Source organism: Alosa sapidissima, chromosome 3 (genome assembly GCF_018492685.1).
Source record: "Alosa sapidissima isolate fAloSap1 chromosome 3, fAloSap1.pri, whole genome shotgun sequence".
Classification (NCBI taxonomy): Eukaryota; Metazoa; Chordata; class Actinopteri; order Clupeiformes; family Clupeidae; genus Alosa; species Alosa sapidissima.
This window is the reverse complement of record NC_055959.1, coordinates 6,150,276-6,172,478: the sequence shown is the minus strand read 5'-3', so window position 1 is coordinate 6,172,478 and position 22,203 is coordinate 6,150,276. Positions and strand designations below refer to the sequence as shown.

The 22,203-nt window shown below is 41.2% G+C and overlaps 3 protein-coding genes across 5 annotated transcripts; all 3 read left to right on the top strand.

Moving 5' to 3' along the window:
* The first annotated feature begins 189 nt into the window (after nucleotides 1–189).
* mpv17l (MPV17 mitochondrial membrane protein like) lies at nucleotides 190–3,743 on the top strand. Of its 3 annotated transcripts, none has more exons than XM_042087774.1 (5): nucleotides 190–399; nucleotides 723–1,153; nucleotides 1,525–1,595; nucleotides 1,893–1,922; nucleotides 2,302–3,743. In XM_042087774.1, the coding sequence occupies exons 2-5, from the start codon at nucleotides 850–852 to the stop codon at nucleotides 2,491–2,493; spliced, it is 597 nt and encodes a 198-aa protein (XP_041943708.1). In that variant the 5' UTR covers nucleotides 190–399; nucleotides 723–849; the 3' UTR covers nucleotides 2,494–3,743. The 3 variants fall into 3 exon arrangements, with proteins under 3 accessions (XP_041943708.1, XP_041943710.1, XP_041943711.1); XM_042087776.1 differs by having other exon boundaries at nucleotides 719–1,153; XM_042087777.1 differs by having other exon boundaries at nucleotides 193–399; nucleotides 1,007–1,153.
* A 701-nt stretch (nucleotides 3,744–4,444) lies between these two features.
* si:dkeyp-72e1.6 (transmembrane protein 238-like) lies at nucleotides 4,445–6,350 on the top strand. Its single transcript, XM_042087778.1, has 2 exons — nucleotides 4,445–5,183; nucleotides 5,451–6,350. Exon 1 carries the CDS (start codon nucleotides 4,602–4,604, stop codon nucleotides 5,145–5,147), a length of 546 nt encoding a protein of 181 aa, XP_041943712.1. The 5' UTR covers nucleotides 4,445–4,601; the 3' UTR covers nucleotides 5,148–5,183; nucleotides 5,451–6,350.
* A 2,733-nt stretch (nucleotides 6,351–9,083) lies between these two features.
* Nucleotides 9,084–21,419, top strand: rrn3 (RRN3 homolog, RNA polymerase I transcription factor). The gene is made up of 18 exons (XM_042087772.1): nucleotides 9,084–9,201; nucleotides 9,433–9,563; nucleotides 9,673–9,729; nucleotides 9,821–9,910; nucleotides 10,006–10,135; nucleotides 10,239–10,298; nucleotides 10,398–10,461; nucleotides 10,568–10,637; nucleotides 10,723–10,821; nucleotides 11,386–11,478; nucleotides 11,811–11,943; nucleotides 12,688–12,818; nucleotides 12,943–13,073; nucleotides 13,264–13,448; nucleotides 13,963–14,071; nucleotides 17,018–17,170; nucleotides 18,206–18,293; nucleotides 20,179–21,419. The coding sequence occupies exons 2-18, from the start codon at nucleotides 9,468–9,470 to the stop codon at nucleotides 20,329–20,331; spliced, it is 1,842 nt and encodes a 613-aa protein (XP_041943706.1). The 5' UTR covers nucleotides 9,084–9,201; nucleotides 9,433–9,467; the 3' UTR covers nucleotides 20,332–21,419.
* The last annotated feature ends 784 nt before the right edge of the window (nucleotides 21,420–22,203 follow it).

The window sequence follows — 22,203 nt, the reverse complement described above, 5'->3', positions numbered from 1 at the left end:
CAAAAGATGTATTGATCCGTAGGGTAGTTCATAAAATAAACTAAACTGTCTGAACTGTCGAAACAGTGGGATTTTTTTTCAAGGTTTAAATCTCACTGGAATTTGTCACGACATGGCACGCACCACTAGAAAATGCTCAGCTGTTGCGTGGACACAGGATGCCATGGCATTAGATTGCATACTCATGCGCGTAAATTGTTGCGGATAGACGCAGTTTTGTCGATTGCGTTGTAACAAGGATATAACCACAGCCTTCTACCAGTCCACTCAAACATTTACAGAGCTGTGCTCGATCGCATGCGCAGGATTTAGATGGTCACGGGCAACCATACGGACAGATTAGCAGTTGACCCGCAGGATTTGTTACGCACCTGCTATCGCTTCGGGAAAATGCCGGTGGTAAATGCTTGCATCTCTTGCTGATTTTATTCTGACAGATTAACTAGTTGAAAATATCTTAACATATTTATATTAAATACAATTAGCTTGTTTGATGCTAAACAAGGATGTTTAAATATGTCCTGTACAATTAACTAGTATGCCTGTCCTTCGTGCAGAATGTGCTAGAAGTCAACTTCTAATGCTACATGATGGACTCACTTTACAGAGATTTCAAGAAAGTCCTTAACGTGTGGTGCTTTCACTAACTTTTTGTCTGAAAAGTGTTTAACCTGTGTTAATAACAACTACCTGTTGTGTTGTGTAATCCCATAACCAGCTAGAGGATGACTGATGGCAGAAATATAGCCTAGTGCAGTGGGCCAAGGACTAGGCTAACCTATGAGCCTGTCCTTGCGCAGCCTACCTTGACAGTGGATAACGGCTTAATCGACTTAAATAGTTTCTACCATGAGGAAGGTTTTTTTTAAACGAGCGAAGTGCTTTCCCTGGATTGCGAATGTCACTTTATATGGATGTTTATTCGCTGGTGGGGATTTCGTACACCAGTGTATTGCACACAGAGATGAAATAGACTGGAAACATACAAGAAATGTCGCAATTGTAGCTTTCAGTTTCCATGGTAACTTCAATTACTTCTGGTTGCGTGCGCTGGAGCATCGATTCCCGGGAAAGTCTGCTGGCATGATTCTTCGCAAACTGCTCCTGGACCAAAGTTTTGCATCACCACTTGCAACGAGTGTGTTCTACACTGGTAAGTTAATATGTTGAAGTATTACATTTGCAGTGTGTCAAGTAACGTTATGCATCTCCAAAGCGTAATTACGCGTAGCCAAAGATAGACCTAGGCTATTCACTGGGAATTTGTTGGGCTATTGGGACATTTACAATAACCTTGAGAATTCATGCTAAAGATAAAATGGCTATACATGAAGCTTGCATCTCTCAATCGTAGGACAGCAAATTCCACTGTAAACTGAACTTGTTCCCTGGCATTCCTGGTGTAGCCTTAACGCATCTCTTTAATACAGCCAATAGGTTAATGACTTGTATATATTGTGAGTGGCCTATCAGAGATGCAACGCTTAACTTCCGGCAACTGTATCATGCTCTCAACCTTCACAGGGGTAAGCTTCTTAGAGGGCAAAGATGACATTTTCGAGGACTGGAGGGAGAAATTCTTCAATACGTATAAGGTACGCTGAAAACTGTTCCTTTTAGCGCAAAGCATGGGGAATATCTGAGTAGGGAGGTTGGATAGTAGGCCTACTAGGATACATTTATCGATGTCAGTGCTGTGTTCCCTAAGGCCGAATTAATAATTTCCCATGCTATGATTGAGCCCTTGATAATTGCTACATCTAGTGGAGGTTAGTGACGTGTGTGACCTTGTGTTTTTACTAAATGCTTATATGGAAGCGTTGGTTCATTGAAACTGATTCAGGTCTCTGTGGTTCATATGTTTTTTCTTACTTTTGTTTTTCCCCCCTCAGACTGGACTGATGTATTGGCCATTCATGCAGGTAGGTTATGTTATTTAGGATACTTGTACACAATGAGTGTGATTTCTATAACTGTATTTGAGACATAAAAAAAATAAAACATAGCACCGGATGTTACTGGATAGCCTGTGCAGCCATGTTTGAGTTTTGTACACACAGTATGTTTTTAGTTTAGTTTTGTCAATGTTACTAATCTGTCTATGTTTCTCAGTTGTTTATATTCCATTGTTATCTCTTTCTTTCCACCTCTCCTTTGTCTCTCTTACACATGCACCCACACACACGCACACACACACCATGGTGTTGCAAAATGAGAGAAAACAATGGAAATCGAATGCAGCCTTTTTGTGTGAAAGTGTTAAAGAATACAGCTAACATACTTCCTCCCTCCTCGCTTTAGTTCCTGAACTTTGTGTTGATGCCGCTGTACCTGCGCACTGCATTCATGGGATGTTCTGCTTTTGCCTGGGCCACCTTCCTCTGCTTCTCACAACAGAGTGGCGACGGCACGGCAACCGTTGCCTTGGCATTTCTCATGTCTCCCAAAAAGAGACTTCGGGCCCAGGCACGCAAGTCAGATGAGGAGGAGTGATCTATCCCCCAAGGCACATCAAGAAACACTTCAGCTTGTGCCTTCACTCAAAGACTCTGATCTGATCTGATCTGATGTACCTTTTGTCAGTATTGTCCCCTAACTAAGGGTCACCAATCATTCACCTGTCAAACATTATTTTGTATTCACTGTTATTTTTTGAATGCCATTAGTCATTAATCATTGTACCTGTTGAAACTGTCTACACGGCATTTATGAAGTAAAGTTTATCAATATTCCAATGTTTCCATGTTCCAAATACTTGAAATGTACCTGTACCCAAATGCAATGTGTTGCCATTGACCCAAATACCTTACCCACATGAAAGAAGCTTGTGAACAGTCTGCAGTGTTTTATCCACCATTTTTCTCTCCCTATGAAAATCATTATCTTTGTTGGGGCATTATACTATTCAGCTCTTTATTGTAGCACATACTTTGTGGTGTTTTGTGATATTTGTTGATCTAATGAAACAGCAGTTTATGTGACCACAACACCTGCTTTTTTACCTCACTAACCAGACCAGCAGAACTTCATTACTTTACGCACAGAGGCCTGAGTCCTCAGTTATTTTATCAGTGTTCCAATGGAATGTATTTCTGGATTAAAAGTGAATGACCTCTGTTTAGGCTATACAGTACGGAATCTGGATGCTCCTACACCTCTTTCACCAAGATGCAGAGTGTAGACCACAGCTTTTGTGATGGCGGTCAAGTGTGGCTGGCAATGAAGGTCAACTTAAGGTCTTCAGATGGTGCTGAGTATTTGAATAATCATTAGCATTTTACCTTTGATTATGTGTTATATCTATCGTGTGATTAGATTTGTATAGAATTATGAGGGTCAGAAAACAGAAATTGTATATGATCTTACAGTAAGGACACTAGATGGCACAGATAGCAAACCAGCTTACCATTTACTCCGATCATTCCTGTGGATTACCTGAATGACACGTTGGCTTATCTCGGATGGGCCAAATTGTCTGGTGTGCTTTGGCTGTTCTCCACAGCTGACCTTTGACTGAGGGGAAAAAACCATAAGCTTTTTTCAAATTTTGATGCAGTTCCTTTTGTTTGTTGTTGCAAAACAACCACTGCAGAAGCAGTGCAAATGCATAGATGCAACAATTTGCCTTTTTGTTTTCCCAATTGTTTTTGTGGATTGATATGTAGTGGTCATGGACCAGAAGAATAGAATGAAACATCAGTTGTCTTTGCTGTGTTATAGAAATGTCATCCCGAATAAATAATTTTAAAAAAAAGTTAAAAATGTCTGCTGTCATCACACTTACGGAAGTCCCTTAATGTCGGCAGTAAATGTAATACAGTAAATAGAGACAAAGTCAGACGATGGGCTTGAAAAATCAACAAGGTTTTATTTATAGTCAACACCAAGGGAGAGAGAGTGTGTGGTTTCACATATTCACCTGCTGCTTAACACTGACAATTCTGAGCAGATGACCACAAGGGTGCATCCATAAGAGCAAAAACATCCCCTTATCTTTGAACACATACAGATATACTCAGTCCGGGGACAGAATCGCACAGGAACAGAGTCATGTCCCATGTGGAAGAACACAGAAAAATGCTGACTTAATTGAGTCCTTCTATCAAAACATAAGGACAAACTTTGACATTCATGACATTCAGTCATGAATGTCAAAGTTGCATTTGAGAATCGACAGCCTGAGTGAGAAAGACATAGGACTACAACTTTGTCCGTTTTATGTTAAACAGGTTTGTTCCACTAGGCTATGTGTGGTTATTTGAACAGCATATGGGCTGACCATCTCCCAAAAATCGCCATATGCATTTCTCTCTCTGGGTGACAGACGTATAGCTTTAAATTCCACATTTTAAGTTTTCATTCTGAATAGAACGGCGTGCGGAAGCACTGTAAACCAAATCGTGTGCCTTTCTATGCTGGCGAAGTTCACCGTTGTTACGACAGCGCATCCACACCCTCCACGGCCACTCCTTCGTGCCCTCGCGCAGGTAAGTGTGTAGCGGTGAGTTTCCTCACCTGGATCAGTTTACACGAGCTGTAGTAAAACGGGTTTCTTTTGAAATGGTACGCGACTTAAGATACGGACAAAAGCGCTGAAAAGAATGGCCGGAGGTGGGAATAAACAGAACCCAAACTCTTTGGACATGGAGCCTGGCTTTGATGGGTTAGGACGATGTTCCTGTGCATTTTGGCTTGCCGTTGCCTTTGACATATTTGGCCTGCTCATTCTTCTGCTTGGTGTCTTTCTTGATGTATTTTTCTACGACTTTCTCATTTATGCTGGAGCAATCATTATCTTCCTAAGTCTTATATGGTGGGTGTTTTGGTATACGGGAAACATCGAAGTCCCACCGGAGGACCTGGAGGATGACGTTGGTTTGTTGAAGAAGAAAGGGTTGGCAGGCGTTGTGAGGCGATTCTCCAGTCGTCTCACTAGTGGAATAAGTCGGTCTTTCAGGAGGAACGGGGCAGCTCAGGGTCACAGTGGTGCAACCAGAACAAGAACTGGCCGCTCAACTCTCCCAGATGCCCAAATAGTCCCAGTGGCAGTCTCAATGAGCTCCGAAGAAAACGTGCACACCGCGTCTGCAGCTATTGAAGGAGAAGTCCCTGTGCTAGAGAGTACAACGGAAACATCTGCCATATGACGTCATTATGCCATTCGCCTGCTAGTATGAGACAAGGTATATGTAAATATAGGCTATACATAATTCCTTGCCGTATTCAATAGCAGGCTATAGGCCTAGTAGCCTAAAACTTTACACACACAACAATTAAGTCATGAAGTGAACTGTCTGAAAGGGAAACTTGGGATATGTTCAGTTAATAATTAATCGATATAGCATTCAGGGCAACTCAAAAGGGCAAAGGGATCATAAGTTGTGACTTCGTATATTTATTTTTTCACTGTCACCTAACCTCTTTCCTCTTTATGTTATGTAACCCCACAGATTGACGATCCAGAACTGTTGAACTCCACTTGAATTTTGTATGATGTTTACGAGAAGAGTTTTAACACTTTTTTTCTTTCCCAAATTATATTTTTATTTTTCCTATAATTAATTTAGATGGAAATGAATGTGAATTTGAAAGTCATGGTTTGAAGATTAATTTCATAAAGACTTTTTGCTTGATGAAGATAAAGCTGTGTGCCATAAAAAAAAATGGCAGATTTCTTTCCACCTGCTGCAATAACAATAGACTATATTCCTTCCACACCTCAACGACCTTTGGTCAAATAGGCTGGATTTTCCAACCTAGCTTCCCCTTATCTCTGTTTGCTTGCCGCTCATTATCTTCAACTCAAACTGAACCATCATGTTTACTATTACAGACTGGAAATTACATTTTTAAGATGCAAATGAATGAGTGTTGTTTTTCAAATAAAATATTTGTATGTCTCACTGAAGCTTGGCATTAGTTTTGCCACATTATAATTAAATTATAATTTTATGCAAGATTGCCTGTTTGAATAATGAATGTGGTATGAATGGTGTGGGCACAAAGTCATGCTTGATCATTTACAGAATGTAATGTTATATGGGTTAACTTTTCCGGCATGACATCAGACTTCACTTGGGGAAGACCAACAGTTTAGCCTTTGCATGTATGCATCCTCATTGCTGTTATAGACAGATTTTTAAATAGATAGATATTTAATGTGTAAATGTACTGTATATAAAAGTTTAACTGTAGCCTAAGCAGCAATAATTTCGTTGGGAACCACTGAGAGAATTCTAAGAATAAGAAAGACAGCATTTGTTTTTTATTTCCCCCTTTTTATGAGGGTCATAGCCTAATAAAATGTCTGTATTATTATTCTTAAGAAATAAAGTGTTTTCGTATTATTATTCTTAGTAGTAGTATTATTTCAGTTGGCTTCTGTGGTGTGGTATGGTGGTTGTAAAGAAAATGATAGTATAATAAGTAACACAAGGTGTAATATTAAAGAAATCTGGACAAACATTTTAAAAAAAGATGAAAGGAAACAGTGCCGTAAGCAGGGAACACTTTTTGATCTCCACAGTGTCTCAGTATGCAGGCCGGCAGGTTCATCTGTGGCCTGAAAAGTTTTAGAGCCAAAGATGTATTTGGTATGAATATAATGTTTCTTAAAACTCATAAACAATCCCTCATTGCACCAATAACCAGCATAATAAATATATGAAAGTGTATTCCCAGACTCCTGGAAAAGTTCTGTCATTACACCAATCCTCAAATCAGGAGACTACAATAATTAGTAATTATAGACCGATAAGTATACTTCCTACAATTTCTAAGATAGCTGAAAAAGTGGTTGCAGAGCAACTCACTAAACATCTAGACAACAGTCCATATACTTTAAACTAGGAAACATCATTCTACTGAGACTGTCGTCTGCTTCATCTTGGAAACCATGAAATCCAAGCTTGATGCAGGCAGTGTTATTGGGGCTGTTTTTTGTACTTTTTATTACTTTTAACACATTGAAATGGATGGAATAATTTAATCCAGGATACAGTGTAAAGCATGAAATCAATGATGTGTGACAACAATCTTGGTGTACCACAGAGTTCGGTCTTAGGACCACTGCTATTTAGTCTTTATATAAATTATATGTCAAGTTGCTGTCCACCACATGTAACCTGCCAAATGTATGATGCAGTTCTGTACTTGCTCAAAATGTGATATGCTTTACAAGAACTAACAGCTGTCATTAGTGATGTTTGTAACTGGCTAGAGAGTTCTCACACCTCAATGTGTCAAAGATTGTCTGTATGTATTTTAGAAAAAGGGCAAACACCAATACAGACCCCAACCTTCTGGTGTGGGGGGTTAAGCTTGAGGTTGTGCATGAATTTAAATAGGAGTGATATTTGATTCACAATATGGCTTCAAAAAAAGCAGGTAAAAAAAAAACAGTGAACAAAGTTTAACCTGTCCCATTTTAGACATATAAGAAACAACTTAACTTTGAAACTTTGTCAGATTATATTTTAATGCAATGATCATGTCACATTATGACCTAATGCATAACGAGCTGGGCATTGGCTGTAAGACAACCTAAAGCCAATTAAAACATACAAACAAGCTCTTAAAGTTTAAGATAGAAAACCCAAAACATACCACCACCATCAGATTTTGAAAAAACTTGAATTTCTAAGCTGGGAAAACACTGTTAAATTGACTCTGTTCTGGTACTTAAAACATATCCTTGTCTAGCCCCACCTCCACTACAAGATTGATTAAAAGGTCAATCCACACAAGCAAACCAGAGCAGGCTCTAGAGGGGATTGCTTAGTCCCATTATAAGCGTAGTGCCTTTGGACAAGCTGTATTCTCTTATAGAGTTTCTCAAACCTGGAATACAAAACCGTAATTTCCCAACTATTAGTCGCAGCTTATACATTGATTTTGCAGTTCAGCTCTTCAGCTATGAGGTTAATACACAGGGACAGTTAATATGGTATTAAAGCAACACCAAAGAACTTTTCTACTGTCGCACACACGCTATTTGTTTATGCAGCACCGGCTTTGCAAATAACAATGTCCACAGACAAGGTAGAATATGTTGCATGATTTTACGAAAGTACGATGTATTGCAACATCAGATGCAAGTCAAATTTGTACTTTCTTATGTCTCGTTCCATCGAAACAGCTCCGCTACCTGATCTGGCAAACTTACATAGTGTGGTTATAGCCGATAGAGGGCCGCGGAGCGAATGCAGAAGTGCCGTTCACCCTGTTATGAATTGATGAACCACTGAAACAATTTCTTATAAGGTTCTTATAAGGTACAAAAAACTCTTTGGTGTTGCTTTAATATGGTTTTGTTTCTTTTAACTTGCATAAGACACTGTCCTGTGGCTTATACACAATGCGGCTAATACACAGGGAATTACTCTACCAAGCGCAATATGTGAACTGTCAACCCTTACCTTATTTACGGAACACCTAAAAACATGGTTACTGGACAATCAAAACTGCTGTCATAAGTCTGCTTGATTTTTACATTGCTTGTTTGTTTGTTGTTATTGTTAATGTTGTTTTATGTACTTAACATATTCTTATATATTAGGGACCATCAACCATGCCCAAGCTTAAAGAGGGAAATTAGTCACTGGCTATGATCTTATGTACACATTAACATTTTTAATTTGTATTAATATATACTGTCCCTGTTTTAAATAAATAAATAACAAATGACAAATTACATACATTATACCAAATATAGACACAATTCAGTAATACAGAGTTCATTGAACCACAACAGGATAAATGGATAAACTAAAGACATTGTCAATCTTTATAAAGAAACTCTTTCAACCAACATTCAGACAATGGATTTTAGGTTAAACCATAGCCTATGTTTAATTAGTATTTGTGGGTCATGTTAAATACAGCTCATCACTCGCTGATCTCTCCAAATTATTAGCAAACTAGTGAGGACACGACACTTGCAGAAGCAGCATAGCAGAGGCCTATAATTGTTTGTGCACTGATGATTTTACCTCTCCACTGCTCTAGATGGCAGGGTACCCTTTTGGTTTCATTGTGGAACCAGATTTAGGCCTACTGTATGCTTTTGTTCTATGGCAGGCTTAGTGACTGACGTGTTTCCTGTTGTGAAAACCTGAGCATGTTGGCACATGTGTTATGCCCGAAATTGTTTAGTTTTTCGTTACATTAAAATGGTTTTTGTTACGACTCATACCCGTCTTTGTAAGTATAAGTGAAATATGCTACCATAGCGTAGTAGCACAAATAGTAAAATATAGAGATAGCAGGGTTACAAAATCTCAGATGCGATATGCTAGCGTTAGCAAGAAAGCTGCACGTAAACTTACTTCACATGCTTAACAAACTAGTGTGGTTTCTTTGTTTGGTGAAATAAGTATAATTTTATGGTACACTAATGTATATATTATGATCATCTTCATTGCCATTTCATAGAAAGTTAAACTGAGCTGAGGATTCGAGTCAAAACCATGGAAGTGGACGGTCGGGAATTCCTCAACACTCCTCCAATGAAAACAGTGCGCTTCGGCGATTATGTTGCCAACACGTTGGCTAAATTTAAAAAGGTATTGTAAAGTGTAACAGTATGGCAGTAACATACATGTGATGTCACAGCTACATTTTGAGAGAATTAGCATTTGTCTCTGGACTCAATGCCATGGTTTTGTATTGCAGGGTGACAAAGGAGATTACGAACTACTCAAGCATCAATTGACAGACCCTGACATAAAAGTAGGTGACGAATTTCAGTAGGCATACACAATTGTGGAATGTGGCAATAACTTTTTTTATATATATACAATTGCTTTCTCTCTCTCACCAGGACGCTCAGATAATAAATTGGCTACAAGAATTCAGGGCGTGTGTCACTCAGTTAAACAAAGACCACGAGCAACTTATCTACGTTGTCTTGGTGAGCGAACCACTGGGATTGAATATTGCATCCGTATACAGAGATGAAACTTATGGAATAGGCCTTTTTAAAACCGTAATTTGTTATGTTTGCAGCGACTTCCTTGGCTGGGACGGAGTCAAGCTGTTGTGGATGAATATCTGTCTTTCCTGAGCAACCTTGTATCTGCCCAAACTGTGTACCTCAGGACTTGTCTCAAAATAGTCGTCTCCAATTTTACGCCTGGTTGGTGGTCACCTCACCTCTTCTTCCGCTTGGTCTTACAGTTTGGGCATGGTATTTCTGACTTGCACTGGTCTTTTTTGTAACTTCTCTTTTCATTCTGCAGCAAGGGTGCGAATCCGGGAGGGCGATGTGGATATTTCTGATTCAGATGATGATGATGAAAGTGAGTACATCGGTGTGAGTCTGGCATGGAATAAACACGGAATTCAATAGTGCTGTTTGATGCTTAAATTAAAAAACTAATTTTCCCCCCTCATGTCAGACCTCCCTAGGAACTTTGAGCACTGTCATCAAGCCTTGCAAATTATTTCAAGATATGTTCCATCGTAAGTGTTCTTTTGATAAGTCGCTGTTTAATCATGCAAAATGATGTAGTTCATATGTGTTGCTTGAATATGTCGTATTCTCAGTGGTGGACTTTTTTGCCTACAGAACAAGTAGATTCTTGATGCCAATTCTCACTGATCACTTCCCTTTTGTTCAGAAGTCTTCAAGAACTCTTGTAAGTAAGAGGTTGCCATGATTCTGTAATGTTTCTGACAAATTGTTTGACAAGCATCAGACGGAAATTGTTGTTTTGTTTTCAGGAGTGTTACGTTCATAACCTACTAAGAATCACAGTGTACATCCCAACTCTGCGACGAGATATGCTGGAACTCCTCATCAGTAAAATGCTGACACTGGATGTGAGTTGATCCGTTCTATTTGACTTGTTTTCATATAGCCTTCATATAGCACTGATACTGATGTGCTGTGTTGCCCATTATGTTTGTTAGGGGTACTGTTTGGTAGACTAGTTGCTAATCCAGTCACTTCCGATGTGCTGTTTCTTGTTCGTAGTTAGTGCAGTATCATTTAGATTTATTGATATAGCAGACACTTTTATCAAAAGTGACTTGCATATTATATTATATGTCAATTATATTACAAGGGCCATTGTCCCCAGAGCAACTAGGGGTTAAGTGCCTTGCTCAAGGGCACAACAGTGAAAGCCGGGAATTGAACAAACAACTTTTCAGACTACTGCATGCTACCCCAGCTTTTTATTTATTGAGTGTTTATTATTGCGCTTCTCAACCAGAAGGGCACCCCGAGAGTAAATCTTGTTAAGGGCACCTTTAAGCGTCGTGGTTCTCGGTCTCTTGGAAAGCTGGCAATAAGAAACAAAGTACACGTGACACAAATTGGATGTAAAACATTCCATATACTCAAAATCTAGTGTTTAATGTGGGCATGTCTGTGTGATCTAGGTGAGTGCGTCCCGTGTTGAAATTGAGGACATGGAAGAGAACGCTGTACAGAAGAGCGACGAAGCATCGCAGGACGAGTGCCTGTTTGATATGGTAGGTCCGTGTAGCTCTGCTGTCCTTGGTAGAAAACCCTGCTGCACAGAATGCTAATCACGCAGGGCTTGCACGGGTGAGTCTCTGGCATAAATCTGAGCTCTGACATCACTCTGTCCTTGACTCTGAAGCAGAGCATTTTACATGACTGGAAGCATACTAATGAAAGTGACTGGAATGAGCTTCGACGTGAACCTGACACGTCAGCAGGATTTTTAGAGGAAATCCAAAGCCACCGTATCCGCACTAACACCTGACATAAATCCTAAAAGTCCTACTCCGATTGTGACAAGTCATCCCTGTCCTTGTCTGCCCTCTGCTGCCCTTTGCAGGATGAGGACACAGATTCGGGTCTGGCCCCCACCCCTCCAGACTGCACAGCGATGGCCCACCCTGTGGCAGAGCGCCTGGACACACTGATGGGGGTCCTGCTGGCCTTCATTAAGGACGTGTGCCACCAGAATGGTAAGAGACACAATATGGACTCCACAGTACTGAAGCCACTATGCTCCATGATTTTTACACCCAATTGGCATTTACTATAATATGAACCATTTGAGCACTTTGGAATGGTTTTGCTAATGAAAGGATGATGGGGGGGGGGGGGGGGCAATATTTGTCTCTTAAACTAAATGACATCCTATAAGTATATATACTTTTTTGATCCCGTGAGGGAAATTTGGTCTTAGTGAAACACAAACAGCACACAGTGAACACACAGTGAGGTGAAGCACACACTAATCCCGGCGCAGTGAGCTGCCTGCTACAACGGCGGCGCTCGGGGAGCAGTGAGGGGTTAGGTGCCTTGCTCAAGGGCACTTCAGCCGCGGCCCACTGGTCGGGGCTCGAACCGGCAACCCTCCGGTTACAAGTCCAGAGTGCTAATCAGTGGGCCACGGCTGCCCCATACAACACCCTCAGAACACACAGCAAAGTTGAAAGGGATTCTGGAGGTCCTTCCATCTCCATGCATCAGGTGAGATGGAGCTGGAGGGAGCAAAGCCCTGTTGAATGCCCTGATGGTACCAATGACAAGACAGGAGCAGAAGCTAAAAAGGAGGCTTTTTTTTTTTGGTCTCTTTCAACCCAATTGATACTTTATGGGCAGCGACACACAGTACAGTTAAAATTGATCTAGAACAAACACACTGAACTCGGCCCAAAAATATGCTAAAAGTTCCTGCTAAAAACTCTGCTTCCCTGCCGCAGCTGTGCTGGAGCTGGAGAGAACCAAAGCGCTGTACCGGGACCTGCTGGCTGTGTTTGACAAGCTGATTCTGCCCACGCACGCCTCCTGCCACGTGCAGTACTGCGTCTTCTACCTCTGCAGCTTCCGCCTGGTGGGTATTGACCGAGGGCGTAGTTTTACTGTGCGGTTCCTGGTATTTAATTGCTCATTTGTTGGTTTAAATCCTCACCCTATGTTTATTTGTTGTGTGTGTGTGTGTGTGTTTTGTGTCTCAGGGGCTGGCTGAAGCATTTCTAGACCACCTATGGAAACAGCTGCAGAGCCCATCCCAGCCGTCTGTGTTGAGACAGGCAGCCGCCGGCTACATGGGCAGCTTCCTGGCACGTGCCAAATTCCTGCCCGTACCGTAAGTCGCCAGCCCCTTGTGGCCTTCACTGTGCTGCTCTTGTAAGGAGGTGGCTATAAGGCGAAACTGAACTCTTGAGTTTCTTGTCACTGCTTGAGTTTCTTGTCACTGCTTGAGTTTCTTGTCACTGAGTTTCTTGTCACTGCTTGAGTTTCTTGTCACTGACCTCCATCTGCTCATCTCTCCTCAGCACGGTGAGAGCGTGTCTGGACCTGCTGGTGCCATGGCTACATCTCTACATCGACAGCCAGGACGCAAGCTCGCGCTCCTTCTGTGATGTGACGCTCCACGGGCCCTTCTACGCCGCCTGCCAGGCCATCTTCTACACGCTGGTGTTCAGGCACAGGGCGCTCGTGGAGGGCAACATGAAGAAAGGTGAGACCAGAGTGGAGCCGTGGGTCAGGGTTTCCCCCAGAAAATGTGTTGGTCAAGGTGGTACGGTGGCGGTTGCACTCTTTTACAAGTGCGGAGCATTTATGCTTATTTTCATGCAGGCTGTCAGACTGTTGCCCTGCAGCCTGTTCCACAAGTCTGTCTTGATCTATACACGGAGAGTGAATGTAGTTTTGATTATTTTATACTTTTATACATGTTGCGCTGTTGTGTTGGTTAGCTGGTTTCTGGATAAGCCTTTTAATCTATGCAATACATTAATGTGTTCATGCTCTGGAAAGTTTTCTGTACTTTAAAATAAGTTAAGAAGTCAGGAGGTGATGGTACTCTTGGTGTAGTCTATGTAGTATGTGATTACGTTATTCCATTAGGACACCACATTTATGAACCATGTTTATAAAGCTTTGTTCATCTGTTCCTGTATTTGGAAGTGAAGAACTGAGTATAGTTACATTGAATACAGTTGTATTGACTTCAGTATTCTGGGTGCCTTTAGGGCTGGCGTATCTACAGAGCCTGAATCTGGAACGTATCGTCATGTGCCAGTTAAACCCGCTCAAGGTCTGCCTGCCTGCCATCACCAACATGTTCGCTGCCATTACCAGGTACGTGGTGCACAGCATCTCCGTGTCGTCATGGTAACCTTGCCCCCCCCAACAGTCCCAGACACGGAGCCCTCATGTCAGCAACTGGCAACAAGCAAATGCGGATGTTGACTTGTGTGACACCACTGTGTTGCTGACCCACACATGATTGCACTTTTTTGCACTCTGGATTTTCCTCAACATTTCTCAAATCGAAAAAATGATCGCGACAAGATTAAATTAGCTTTAGTTCCTCTTTTGCCTGTTCCCTGACTTCATTGCCGAGCCCACTGGCCATTGTTGTTAGATTGTGCAATACAAAGTCAGCTGTTAGTGTTAGTTTGTTTTTAGGAGTGTTGTGTGTAGCGAAGTGTCATGTGAGCCTGTTATTATAGAAAAGCATTCTGAAAACGACTATTAATGGGAACTACTATGGGAAAGCTCTAGGGGTTGGGCGATGTCCTCTTAATTGGCATTTGACGATGTGTACAGTAAAACATCGTGATGGAAAATGATGATATTGTCTGGGGGGGGGGGGGGCGGGGCATGGATTATAGTTACAATAATTACCATATGACTAGATACATAAATAAATGTATAGAATTCTACATAAAATGACATAACTTAAAGTGGACAGCTAAGAGACATAGGCTACCTCAGTTGTGTGCAAGAACTGCTCCAGTGAAAACCGTGTAAAAGATAAACAGACAACCAATCTGAACATTTGCTTGTGCACCAACCAGTGAAATACATTGGCAGCCTTAGCTGAGCCTAGCAAAAAAAAAACCTTAAGACTACTATCGCGGTCACTCATCTAAAATCTTCAGTAAGCTAATCTGTAGGCTACCAACCTCATACGCTACACATCTCATTCCATGTTATTGCCGGGCATGCCGACTAGAGGAGCTGGGGCGTGTGCAGGAATTATTGTTTCGGTACGCACACCCATCTATGGTTTCTTAAAAACACGGTGGAGAAGAACGCATTTGGCGCTTCAGTGCTGTAGCCTCGGAAAAATATTAGAGCTATACGTGACAATCTGCAAGAATTTCCTCTAGTTGTAATAATAATAATTCATTAGGACTATTTTCTGCTAACATATAAAAAAATTAAGTTCAATGTAGGCTACAGTTAGCCTGGAAAATCCAGACCCTGGTAATCTAGAAAGATTACGGGTCTGGCCAAGAACAATGTAATTGCCCAACTCGAGGGGCGGCAACAAGCATGCAGGCAGCCGTGGCCTACTGGTTAGCACTTCGGACCTGTAACCGGAGGGTTGCCGGTTCGAACCCCGACCAGTAGGCATGGCTGAAGTGCCCTTGAGCAAGGCACCTAACCCCTCACTGCGCCGGGATTAGTGTGTGCTTCACCTCACTGTGTGCTGTGTGTGTTTCACTAATTCAAGGATTGGAATAAATGCAGAGACCAAATTTCCCTCACGGGATCAAAAAGAGTATATATACTTATATACTTTAAAAATCTCACTGCACGCAATTGGATAACACTAGACCGTGTTTACTCTGAATGATTTCTGACTTTGACGCAATCGGATAACACTACGACCAATGTGTACTGTCCTCCAACGTTGCAGCACTGTCTTCATCAGTTTAGCTGGTTCCCAGCAATGTGGGGTAAAAGTAGTGTGCATCATTGCTCATTGCCAGAGTGTCTCGCAGAGACAATTTCATTGTGCTCTCGCAAGAACTCTGGATTTCCAGGGTAGGCTACAGTGCAAGACATGTAAAAAAGACAATAACAATGTCACAATCAGGAATTATTTTTATTTGAATAAGACTGTAGTTTTACATAGACTAATTAGTGCTTTATTTGAATAAGACGGTAGTTTCACAGACTAATTAGTGCTTTATTTTTGCGCACTCTGGCTGACAGTCCTGCATATGCATCAGTTCTTGGTTCAATTTAATTTCCAGTGAAAGTTCTTATGTGTTAGCCTATGTTAAAGCGGGGGTCAATAGAGTTACTGCGTGTGTGGGGGCGTGGCATCACAATGGTTGCTTACCATCATGATGTCCATCAACCTTCACGATGGATGATGACATCGTCCATCAGCCCAACCCTAGAGCCCAAGTCTTTTTATTGTATTTTCATATACAACAAACAACGGACACATAACCCACAACCCACCCACCCACATCGCACCACTACTGGAAAAAAAGACAACAAAAAAAAGGGGGGGTAAATATCAAAATCACAGCATACAGATTGACATATTATAAAGATAACAAAAAAAAAAACAAGGGGGGGGGGTGGACGTTCACATTATACAATGTCATTAAAGTCCATCTGTTCAACCAATGTAAGAACAGGTTGACAGATATTACTGAATTTAATGTTATTACCCTGTAAATAATAAAGAATTTGTTTAAGTGTTAAATAGTGCATAACATTGTTAATCCAGTGTTTAAATACAGGTGGAGACTTATCCTTCTATTTTAATAAAATGATGTGTCTGGCCAAGAGAGTTGTAAATGCTATCCTAGCATTTTAGAATGAACCTGTGCTAATTTCTTTTAAACTATAAGATGTAAAATGTAATCTTGTGGACTTAAGTATATATACTTTTTTGATCCCGTGAGGGAAATTTGTTCTCTGCATTTAACCCAATCGGTGAATTAGTGAAACACAAACAGCACACAGTGAACACACAGTGAGGTGAAGCACACACTAATCCCGGCGCAGTGAGCTGCCTGCTTCAACGGCGGCGCTCGGGGAGCAGTGAGGGGTTAGGTGCCTTGCTCAAGGGCACTTCAGCCGCGGGCCACTGGTCGGGGCTCGAACCGGCAACCCTCCGGACTTGTAGTCCAGAGTGCTAACCAGTGGGCCACGGCTGCCCTCAAGACTTACAAGGCTTGAAAGGCTTAACTATACCCCTGAAGACAGGAAGCTATGTGAACCTGTCTGACCAGTCCAAAGCTCCTTATAAAGCTTTGTGTCGTCTGTCCACAGGAAGTACCAGCTCGTCTTTTGTTACACCATCATCGAGCGTAACAACCGCAGCACACTGCCTGTCATCCGGAGCTCAGTGGGGGGAAACTCAGTGTCGGCCAACACCAACCCTCTGGACAGCTTCTTCCCCTTTGACCCCTACCTGCTCAAGAGGTACGCTGGGAAGCATGTACTCCTCCTGTAAATCAACCTCAAAGGAACATGACACCTTTTAGAGAAATTAGCTTATTTACTGTCTACCCCACAGTTAGACAAAAAGATATATACCCTAACCCTTCTCTTCTGACATGTATGTCATGTATGACCTTCTACCCTTGTGCGCTGATTCAGTGCAGTGTTGTGTGAGAGAGGGAGTGCCTACTGTAGCTAGAGCCGCAAAAGCCATTGTGTGCATCTTAAACTGAGTGATGCATGGGGCATCTTTTAACAATATCTTAAAGGACAAATCTGGCACAAAATGAACCTAGGGGTTAATAACACACGTGTCGACCGTTCTCTGGGATTTATTTTCATGCTAATCGAATGTGACCAGTTTTATAAGTTTTATAAACCGCTGATTAGCTTATAATGATAGCTAAAGTAAAAAAGAAATAGCTATATCTATACTACTAATAAGGCTTAAAATAGCACCACACTCATGGTATAAAATGAGGATAATGAGAGTCCCTACATGTAAACCGAATCATTGAGAACTTTGTAAGTGTACAGACAGTTTATTAAAAAGAGTTTAGAAAGACGGTACAGTTCACGTTTTTGAGCAATGTTGCAGGGCAGTGTCCCTTATTATTGTGGTTCTGGCATGTTTCTATTGATATTGGGCTACAATTTCTTTTCTGGAGAACTTTAATCATCAGTAGACAAATCATCATGATCATCCAATCAGAATAAATGGAACCGGTTATATGGTTACCCAGCAACATTGTTCAAAAAGTTGCCTTTCAGTGATCTTTTGTATTTATTTTCTAAACAACGTCAAACTTGGCACTACACTGCACCTGCCAAGTTTGAAATCAGTCTGACAAATGATTCGAGAGATATGGGAATAACAGACAAACACACACAGTGACAGACCTTCCAGTCATTAATAGATAGATATTTCTGTTTGAGTGAAAATGTTTACAGTTCACTGTATAGCTTGTATGAGAGTTTGGTTTTGCATTGGTTTGACCTTCCTCCCACCGTTCCCAGGTCAGGGAAGCTGATTGAGCCTCTATATCAGGTGTGGGAAGAGCCCTCCGACTGCATGGTGGATGCCCCAAAGAAGGATATCAGAAAAGTAAGTGCAATTTTGAGGTGAAACCTAACTTCAAGTGATTAACCCTCATGTTTCAATTTGACCCCAAGCAACGTTTAACATCATAAAATATATGGTTCACTTTTTTTTTTTTGCTTCATGTTTCATGACTTTTCCTCAATTGAAGGGTACAACAGAGTTGTACATTGTACAATATTACAGCATGAAATTTGTACAATAATTTGTTTTAAATGTCCTGTACAAATATTTTGTACATTGATGTTCCTTGGGGTCAGTTTGACCCCAGCTGTATGAAACATAGGATACATGAATATTTGACACATTATGGATATTATTATTTGAATAGTATGAGAACATATTGTTATTATCGTTATTACATACACAAGTACATATTACATATAAGTCATTTTGGCAGGACTGTATAAGTCAAAAGTCGAAGCAACAGCAAGCCTTTGGGCTGCTGACACTGGATGGGCAATATTGCCAGCCTGGGTTCCAAGGTTCATAAAGGGGTGTGGGGGGGTGGGATTGTTTTGTAGGGCTTTTGATGGTGGTTATTACACTCTTGTTAAGTACCTGTCACAAAAAACTGGGTAACAATATGAATTATAATCATTTTCTGAGGGTTTATTTAGCTGGGGTCAAATTGACCCCAAGGATAAAGAGTGTCGGTAAGATTTGAGGATAACACAAGGGTTAAGCATGAACTGCTGGTTTGGTGGTAATGTCATGTGGATTGTGCAGAAGCATGTTTGAAATCCTTCTGTTAATTCCTCCAAGAGCATTGATTTATAGCAGAGTCTTAAAGTTTGTCATTAAGTCATGTGGCTTGTGTCTCCTTGTTCATCTCCAGTGACACATAGTGTGGTTTCATTGACACAACTGCCAACTGCTGTCTTAGCCTGCAGAAAGATTTCTGTTTATGTCAGATGTTTGAGATGTTTTTTCAAAGCTTGTTGCATCTTGTTGACCACACACACACCTACTGTAAGCTGATGTTTCTCTCTACTTCAGTTGCCCCTTGACAAGCACACAAGGACTGTGTACATGCACAGCAATCATCTGACTATTAACTTAGTCAGAATAAGACAATTGTTATTATGGTTGTTTACATGAGTTGTTAATAGAATATTCCTTTCATATTCCTGTTAACATGTACACAGCATAGTTTGATTACAACAGATCAAAGATGGTTGATCAAGGTTCTAAAGGTTCTGTAATTAGCATCCCACATTTCTTTTTGTTCTGCTCCGTAAGTTGTAACAGGATGTTCTAATGCAATTAAGGTGTATGTTATACATCCTTACGATACACTTCAATAATGCGATAATAATAAGATCGGAATAAAAATAAATAAAAATAATAATTGATTCAATTATTGCTTTTTCGAACAATGACCTCATTCGAGTTGAGGCAATCAGAAAATGTTGTTTACATTGCAGCATCTTATTCGGAATATTGTGTTAATTGTAAACTTGTAATGTTAATGTAAACCTAATACTGAATTTTGTGGGTTCAATACCCAGCTTCCACTGTTGTGCCCTTGAGCAAGGCACTTAACCCCAAGTTGCTCCAGGGACAATGTAATCCCTTGTAATATTTGTAATATAGTTGACATAGTTGTCTGCTAAATGAATAAATGTACTGTAAACTTACCCACTCTATGGAAAGCAAATAGTATATGGGTAGTACCATAACTAGCACATGGTATTTTCTTATTTAATTAGTAGTCATATTTAATAGTACACAACACATAGAGCAGACAATGATATGAAACGTGGACACACTCTGGAAAGCAAACACATACAGGAGCAGGCTGATTTCTCAGTGTAGTGTCACGCCCCCTAATGGCCCCTGTGTGTAGTGTCACGCCCCCTAATGGCCCCTGTGTGTTTGCTGCTCTCAGGCCTCGGTGGAGGAGGAGGATGACTTCCTGCAAGGCGAGACCCCGCAGATGGACACGGTCATGGGCATGACCCCCGGCTCCTTCGAGGCGCACCTCCGCAGCCCCAGCAGCGTGGGCTCCCCCCCGCTCGCCTTCCTGCAACGGCCCTTCTGAACCATCAGCAGGTGGCGTGATGTGGTCAGCCACCTCTAACACCTGACCCCCTGCACAGCGCTCTTAGACGAGGGCCGCAGCAGTGAAGTTCACTCTCAGCCTAAAGCTTGGATCTTTGTATCACGAAAGCTCAAGTGCACGCACGCATGCATGAATGAATGAATGAATGAATGAATGAATGCGTGTGTGTGTGTGTGCTTATGAATTTGTGTGTGTGTGTGTTCGACACTAAACCCCTGTGGACGGGTTTTGAATGGAAAGGTTTGATGAAATGGGTCTTTTATGGACATATCTCTGAAGTCCAGTGGCCTGTCTCTGCTTGGACATGGTGGCGATAGAGATGTCTGTGTTTCTCTTCTGTCTGACCAAGGGATAGTTTTACTTCGGACCGTCATGATATTATGATGCTACATGAATGGGGAAATACAGAACTTTACTTTTCAGGACCACATGCCGAGAGTATTCCACAGATCTGGCCTTCAGGAGGAAGGCCTGAAGCTGACCTCTGGCTCCATTTGGGTCTGTAGCGGTCCTCTGCATCTGTGGTCACTACGATCACCTCAAGGACTTACAGGTGTATCTCATGCGGCATGGCAATGGTGGGGATCCAATCATAAGGGGAAAGATTGTGTGCAGTGCTGTTCTTGGAAATCTCAGCATCACTGATGTGGAGACAGGAATCCCTTAAATATGAATAAGGGATCATTTTATGAGTAGGCGTCAGGAATCTCTTAAATATGGATACGGGATCATTCATAAGTAGGAGGCAAGGCTGGTCCGTGATCAGCACTGTTACGCTTCACTTCTCAGATGTGTAGACATTTAGAGATGTAAATAATGTTCTGTTGAACCTGATACAGGTATGAATCTGGATTGTTATGTAGCCGAAGTCACATAATGGGTAATGCATTGTTTATAAATTGTTATAAATTCTTTATAGTTTGCTGTTAAGTTTAACAGGATAGTTTATGGAACTTCATTCATTCTGTAGTCCTTGCATCGTTTACACTGTTGTTAACATGACAATTAAAGGGACTTAATTGTTTTAATTATCTTCATAATCAAAACAATATGAAATTAATGATTGATGTTCTTGTCTACTTGTATTTTGTTTTACAAGATATGGAAATTATAAATGTAATATAAAAACAAGTTTGTTGTAAATCCTAGACTTCAAATCCCTGTAACATTGGTTGATATTGAACAGTGATATCAGAAACAGATAACAGAAATATTTATTTAGTATGTACTTTTGGATTTACATTCAAATACAAATACTTTGCTGACTGTAGATTAAGTTGTCCTGAAAAAAATCTCCATGGTGCAATTGTCATGTTCACATTAACTTATGTCTCTCCTGATTGCAATGTTCTTCTTATTTATCTTAATTTATAGATGCTGTAACAAACGTTGCACTGTTGGAATAACAAGCTCTATTAAAGCTGCAAAGCAGCACTCTCAGACTCGCTCATGTAACTCATGATGAAACTGACACCCAGATGCAATGAGGCAATGTTATGAATGCCTTTGCAGCTGCATGTAGCATCGGTTTATATTAAGCAGTGGCCAGGGCAAGCTGTTGTGTTTAACCAAAGTCCTTTTAGGCAAGTCCCTCCACTCGGCGGCCATATACCAACGTTTTATGGGCACTCATCGGGCACAGTCTTTGGGTCGAACTGCGTGTGCGCAAGGCTTCACGACACCAATCTTGCTCCAGCGGCGAGATCACAACACATGATTGGCACGATGTCTTCACAACACACCACATGATTGGCTCAATGTATTCACATCACACCACATGATTGGCTCAATGTATTCACATGTCAACGTTTTGCCGAGGAAGGGGTGGGATCTTTCTTTTACTGTCTATGG

Excerpts from the sequence above, each read along its gene's own strand:
- mpv17l (XM_042087774.1), top strand. The coding sequence starts at position 850 with ATGAGGAAGGTTTTTTTTAAACGAGCGAAGTGCTTTCCCTGGATTGCG. Across the intron at positions 1,154-1,524 it reads AACGAGTGTGTTCTACACTG|GGGTAAGCTTCTTAGAGGGC; the intron begins GTAAGTTAATAT and ends CAACCTTCACAG. Across the intron at positions 1,923-2,301 it reads TGTATTGGCCATTCATGCAG|TTCCTGAACTTTGTGTTGAT; the intron begins GTAGGTTATGTT and ends TCCTCGCTTTAG.
- si:dkeyp-72e1.6 (XM_042087778.1), top strand. The coding sequence starts at position 4,602 with ATGGCCGGAGGTGGGAATAAACAGAACCCAAACTCTTTGGACATGGAG.
- rrn3 (XM_042087772.1), top strand. The coding sequence starts at position 9,468 with ATGGAAGTGGACGGTCGGGAATTCCTCAACACTCCTCCAATGAAAACA. Across the intron at positions 9,564-9,672 it reads CGTTGGCTAAATTTAAAAAG|GGTGACAAAGGAGATTACGA; the intron begins GTATTGTAAAGT and ends TTTGTATTGCAG. Across the intron at positions 11,944-12,687 it reads GGACGTGTGCCACCAGAATG|CTGTGCTGGAGCTGGAGAGA; the intron begins GTAAGAGACACA and ends TCCCTGCCGCAG.